A 6,248-nucleotide genomic window follows, 5' to 3' on the forward strand; every position below is an offset into this window, starting at 1 on the left:
TTGGCAGCACAGTGAGTGGCCTTTATTTATACTATTTATAGAAAACTGACACTTAATTTCAAAATTTATATTACAAAATTATCAGCAGCAGTTTTAAGCATTTCAACAATGCTGACAGATTTCACTTTGCTGACACAAACAAGGTTATTATCCGATGTTCAAAAAACGTGTCCCAAAAGGGCCCATTATATATCTGCCACACTGCTCAGGACCCATTTGTCACTGTGTCTTCTTCCATCTCTTCTTCACCATCATCAGTGGGCCCTAAAGAAAACCACAAAACCAGAAGTCATTTCAATTTTAGAGACTCTGTTTGCTTAGTATGTGAGTGCCCATTCTGCGGCTCCTGTGTGCCAGGCACTGGGCTAGGTACAAAAGACCAAAAGCAGCCCCTCGAGGAGCGTACAGTTCAGGGACAGTCTGTCCTTGGGCAGGGATTGGAAGGGATGGGCAATTTCTAAGGAAAAGGGTCATAAAGGTGTTTTATGAAAGTCAAAACCACTGGTTCCCATTGTAGTTGAAAACAGTTCATGTTTTGTGATGGTGAGAAGGTTATACTCATATATAGCTCTTGCCACTACCATGGGCAAAGAAACTGGAAATACTTAAAAAGCATCTGGGTATTTTGGGTACTACATGCCAGATACTGAGATCAGGCAGTAACATTTTTGTCTCTAAATTAGGGAAATTTGGCAACAACCATCAAAAGAATGTTACATTTGTTCAATAATTTGTGGCAATGTATTCTGGAAAAAAAACCACGTTTTGGTCAATGTATTCTGAAAAAAAAAGTTGTAACCCTGTTAACTGGGAAAATTACTACTGTTTGAATCTATTGTTTCTATAGTTAGATCAAACATCAGATTTCAAAATACAAAACTATCAAAGAACGCCATTAGGAAGTGCAAATTGGAAGCCTGGGCCTGTTGAGACCTAGCAAATGGGGCACCAAGGACAATATCCTATCTTTCTCTCCCCAATGTGCTTTCAGATTACATTTCAAGTCCCAAGGGAAGGCCTAAATAAAACATTCTGTGGGAAGCAAATCAATTCAGTAATTCAATCACACTGTAGTCACAATAAGCAGTTTTGATATTGCCCTCTACGCAACTTCTGTTTGCACTGAGCCTTTGAAAGCCTTCAAGAGATTTTCTAATGTTCTCAAGACTAATGACCTAATCCATCACACGGTCCACAGCACCCTACATGGGCTTATTCCCTGTCATCTCATCTGGCCACATTCCCTCCCGCCCTCCATGCCTTGAGCTTCACTCACACTGGCCTGCTTTCAGTTCAAGTGGGCCTGGTATACTGCAGGTTTTTGGCCTGTGCAGTTCCTTTTGCCTAGGATGCCTCTCTGTCCTTGTCTAGTTCAGCAGTTTCCATACTTTTTAGTGTTAGGACCCAAAGAGCTTTCGTTTACGTAGATTGCATTTATTGATACTATGTTAGAAGTTAAAACTGAGGATTTTTAAAAACAATAATTCACTAAAACAATAAATCCATTACATGTTAACGTTTATATCTTTGCATATCTCTGTAATGTTTGACTGAACAGCAGTCAGTTGGATTCTTGTATTGGCTTCAGCATTCCATTTGCTGCAATACATTATTTTGAATGGAGGGTATGAAGAAAATCTGGCCACACAGACATATAATTAGAAAAGGGAGCAATATTTTAATTGCCTTTGAAGATAAGTGTGAATATTGTTTAGATTCTATGTGAAAACTTGACAAGTGGTAGTTTCTTAAGGGTTAGTTTGCATTGTGAAGTCTGAAACCTTATCAATGAACTTTTCATACACTCTTACTTGAAAATTCATTGGTCTATTTTGTACTTTGAGTGGATCCTTTACCCATGCATGATTTTGTAACATCATTTGGAAAACAGTGGCTTACTGAGTTTTGCAGATCTTACAAATTGCTGAGCTATTTCATTATATAATATCAAAAAAGTCACATCCGTTAGTTCACATCCATTAATATTACCACTGATTTCCCCAGAAAAGTCTTTAAATACTGGGAAGCTGTCAAGGTTACAGTGACAGATTCAAGTTTTCCAAATTTTAATTTTTGCTTGAAATATTGAATTTTATCATCGGCAATCAATACTGTCTGTTGTTTTCTTTGAAGTGACAGGCTCACTTCATTCATGTTCAGAAGACAGCTGCCTCTCAACTGAAAACAACTGCACCAGTGCATGGAGGTAACCATCCAACTCAGGTAGGTAGATATGCACATGTCCCATTCTGTCACCCAGAAAAGGGTGATATTTAATAAAATAACTTTCATTGCTTCATTTAGGACACTCTTAAGTGAAAATGGTATATATTTTACCAGGAGTGCATAGCAGGGAATATAATAATTACTATCATTTTGGCCACTGCCATGAGGCACCAGCAGTTCTACCCACCATTTCTCTTGCCCCATCAGTGCAAATGTTAATACAATGAAAAAAGCAAAGTAACACCTTGCTGGAACTACAGAAACTGTTTTGACCTTGAAGACCCCCAGAGGCCCATGGACCACACTGGCAAAAGTCACTGGTCTTAAAAAATGTCTTACTCATTTTTTAGTTCCCAGCTCACACATAAGAATGTGAAACTCTCCCTGAGCTACTGACCGGTCTAGGTAGAAGCCCCCAGTTATATTCATATCAAAACTTATAGTATGTATTTGAGTATTTTTTATTTTATATGCCCATTGCCCGACGTGTTGCACTTGAATATCACAATAGTTACCACTTATCAAAAACTAGCTAATGTCAAACCTTGTGCTAAGCACAGTCTCTTAGTTATCTCAACAACCTTCTGAGGTTGGTACTGTCATTATCTCAGATTTAAAGATGAGGAAATAGACTTGGAGAAACTTGCGAAAGGACAGAGCTAGTGAAGCTAAGATTTGAGCCTTGTGCTGCCTGGCTCTAGAGTCCATGCTCCTAACTACTAAGCTACCGCGCGCACACACACACGCGTCATAGTCCACGTGGTCACCTCTAGTGTTCCGTTTACTCCATGGCTTTGAAATGCTTGCTTCAACTTTTACATGAACCCCCCCCACAGTCCTATGACTTAACTGTCTTCATCAAATACTTTATCTTCAAAGAGCATTAAAAAGGATTTCGTGTATATTAGATTTGACGTAAGGAGGAACTATTCTGGCATTCTTAGATTATAGCATCTAAACTGAGAGTTACACTTTGAATGTAACATTAATTTGAATGTACAAAGACAGAACCTGACCTGATCTGCGTTCTCTGCCAGGGATCTGACCAGACTGCAGCAACCCCTTCAGCCTCTCCACTTCAGCCAGAGTTGATGCGTTTGCTATGGCATTCTGGAGGACAGAGGACAACAGAGACAATTAATTTCAACTAGTATCAATCACCCAGAAAACACCTCCAGAAATTCACAGCAACTTTTCAAGTTGGAACAGTAAATAGTTTTGTGTTGGGGGAAGAATTTCATTGGTACACTTGAAATGAACCTAGAAACCAAATCATAAATTTTCAAAACTGGTGCGGAGATGCAGGCCCTCTTCCAAAAGAGAGCAAATTATCATTCCACATGTCCTAAAATTTTAGCTAAGTGAAGTACCTATTTGAATTATGTTACTGGATAATTTAGGAAGCACTATTATAAAATTAAGATTTCCCACTGATCACCTAACAGGATTTGTGAGACAGCAAATCTTTGAAAGTAAAAATTAAGGCAAACACTGACACAGCATACCAAGGTAACTAACTGTTCAAAGTAATAAATGAATCCTGGGAAAATGAGAGAGAGCGAGCGGCCTCTACTTGAATTGGCTCATGTAATTCATTCACGTCAAAATCTGGTCAAATAATTTTAAGCCAGTTTTTCCTCAAAAGAGAAATACGGTTGTATTCTAACAACTGTGGGAAAATGGAATCTGCAATGTTCAGAACTTGTTTATTACACGTATCCTAAACCCATCTCAGCTCTCTCCAGTCCAAGTATCCCAACACATTATTACCTTGATTGCTTCTACATCCCCTGGAGATGGCCCACCTTTCTTTTTATCAGTTGGCAAACCAGCACCTGGATTAAAACTTGGGAGGGGAGGAAGAACACAACTGTTAACCCCAGATCAATAGAAATTGCTTCTCTTTTACTTTCAAAAGCTTTTGAAAGTAATTCAACCAGTGTAGTATCTTATCTTTGTTAACAAACTGATACAAGAACTCTCTCCTTCAGAAACACCACCCAGTTCATCTTCCTACAGAGAAAACAGGACGTATACAACATCACATTAAGACTGAATGCTAAAATAGTTGGCTCTGCTACCCTGGTAGAAATTTCTTCTGATGTTTGGACCACTGACAGTCATGGACTACCAGCATTCGAATTAAATATCTTATTAGTCACAGTTTTTGGGTAATTTTGTAGGAGGCAAACTGCCAGACAGACAGTGTTTCTGAAGGTGAAGTGGAGTTAAGTTGGATATCCGTATCTTACGTTTTGCTTCTCCTGGCAATATCCTTTGCAAGCTGTGCACCCCGTTTGCCCTTGAACATTTTCTCTGCTTCCTGACGCTCCTACAGCGACACCACACACAGAGTTAATGGAAATAGGAATACCACGTGCATTGAGATGCATTCCTCAGAAACATGGAAGAGAGCGCTCCTAGAATACTCTGGGCTGGTAAAAATATCAAAAAGCCGATTGCAAAATAAAAGAAGACACAGCGGTCTTGCCTTCTCTGGTGAAGCTCCCTAAAGAAAGTTCCCTCTCCTACTAAAGGAGGGGATCCCAGGGAACTAAGAAGGTAAAAACGTATTTAAATAAACAAATAAAAACTGGACTCTCGATAAAAGGAAAAACCATTCTAACAATCAGAGTTGCTCAAATATGGATTATACCAAGCTTCTCCTTGGCAATGTATCTAACCAGACAATCCACTGTTAATAGTGTTCACTGTGGCTTTGACACCTTGTAAACTTTGGAATGGCCAATACTATATAAAAAAGCTTTAGCTCAAAGTCATACCATAAACCCTGCTATGAGAAAAAAATCCAACTCAACATTCCCTCCCCAATATTTCTATTACAAAGGTAAGATTTACTGAAACAGGCAATTTTAAAAATAAATAACAAAACTATAAAGAAAAACACACAACTTTATAATGACTTACATGCAACAGAATACTTACTTTTAGTTTCACTTTCTGGAAATCCAGTACTCTGACTTGTGGAACTTTATAAATCACATATAGTCTGTAATGCTTCTTATTTGTTACAGGATTTCTTAGAATACTACAAGAAAAGGAACAACACAATGCCAGCCTTGTTCATGGCACAGCATTCAAGAGGTCCATTTGAATAGTTTAATCAATCTATAAATCAAGGGAAAGTTCACTATTCTTCACATTTCAACCTCATGACAATTTAAGTGACATTAAGGAAACATCTACAATATTTGTTTTTAAAAGATACTTTTTTAACTAACTGATTGCATTAAGGTCAGGGCTGCTAAAGGTGTTATTTTAAAGGACTTTCTTAGCTTTATCACCACAATAAATAATTTCCATACCTTAGATAAGTCAGTGATTTGAGAGACGCCAAAGGGTCCAGATCACCCTGTAAAGTAATAGTCACAGGTAAAAATGCTAACACCACGTTATTTTGAGATTTTTGAAATGGAGCATGCCTTTGGAGCAAGTATCCATACTGCCTTTGTTTTTTCAACACTCCAGCACCAAGCCCAATACCAGCATATCACAAATGCTTAAATGATTTCTACTGAATAAACTGGTAAATACGTTTGAGCTTCTTAAACTTAAAATCTTGGCATTAACAGATTCTGTTTCAATAGCAGAAGAGACCAAAAAAAAGTGATTTCCTACAGCAATCTCAAAATGACCACTGAGCAATGATTTGGAAAAGAGAACAATGCCAAAGTTGATCCAACTCTCAAGCAACTATTCACACAGGGAACCTGAAGCCAGAATCTTAGTGTAAGGTGGATTTTCCTACTAGCATTTGTCAGGAGTGACAAATATCAGGGAAGGGACCTTTATCTAGGCCTCCCACAAACCTCCTTAAATAATTTTCAAGGATAAGGAGTAGTATGGTTTAAAAAAGACCAAATCATGAAAAGAAGGCAGGGTAGTTTTTCAATCTTCCCAAATTATTGCATAAAATACAGTGTAGCAGAATAGCAAAAACCAAAACGTATGGTCAATAGCTACAACCAAACCAAATGACAAGATACTCCCTAAGAATCTTA

At 38.1% G+C, this 6,248-nt stretch overlaps 1 protein-coding gene across 2 annotated transcripts in view; it reads right to left on the reverse strand.

Moving 5' to 3' along the window:
* The window catches only part of SNRPA1 (small nuclear ribonucleoprotein polypeptide A'), an 11,406-nt gene continuing 5,158 nt past the window's right edge, over positions 1–6,248 (reverse strand). For both annotated transcript variants that reach the window (XM_012642714.1, XM_012642715.1), the window contains exons 4-9: positions 5,553–5,599; positions 5,173–5,275; positions 4,479–4,558; positions 3,997–4,072; positions 3,243–3,336; positions 1–264 (exon numbers count right to left, since the gene is read on the reverse strand). In XM_012642714.1, coding sequence (XP_012498168.1) covers positions 206–264; positions 3,243–3,336; positions 3,997–4,072; positions 4,479–4,558; positions 5,173–5,275; positions 5,553–5,599 — 459 coding nt within the window. In that variant the 3' untranslated portion in view covers positions 1–205. The remainder of the gene's footprint in view (positions 265–3,242; positions 3,337–3,996; positions 4,073–4,478; positions 4,559–5,172; positions 5,276–5,552; positions 5,600–6,248) is intronic.

Source organism: Propithecus coquereli, unplaced genomic scaffold (genome assembly GCF_000956105.1).
Source record: "Propithecus coquereli isolate 6110/MARCELLA unplaced genomic scaffold, Pcoq_1.0 Scaffold184, whole genome shotgun sequence".
Classification (NCBI taxonomy): Eukaryota; Metazoa; Chordata; class Mammalia; order Primates; family Indriidae; genus Propithecus; species Propithecus coquereli.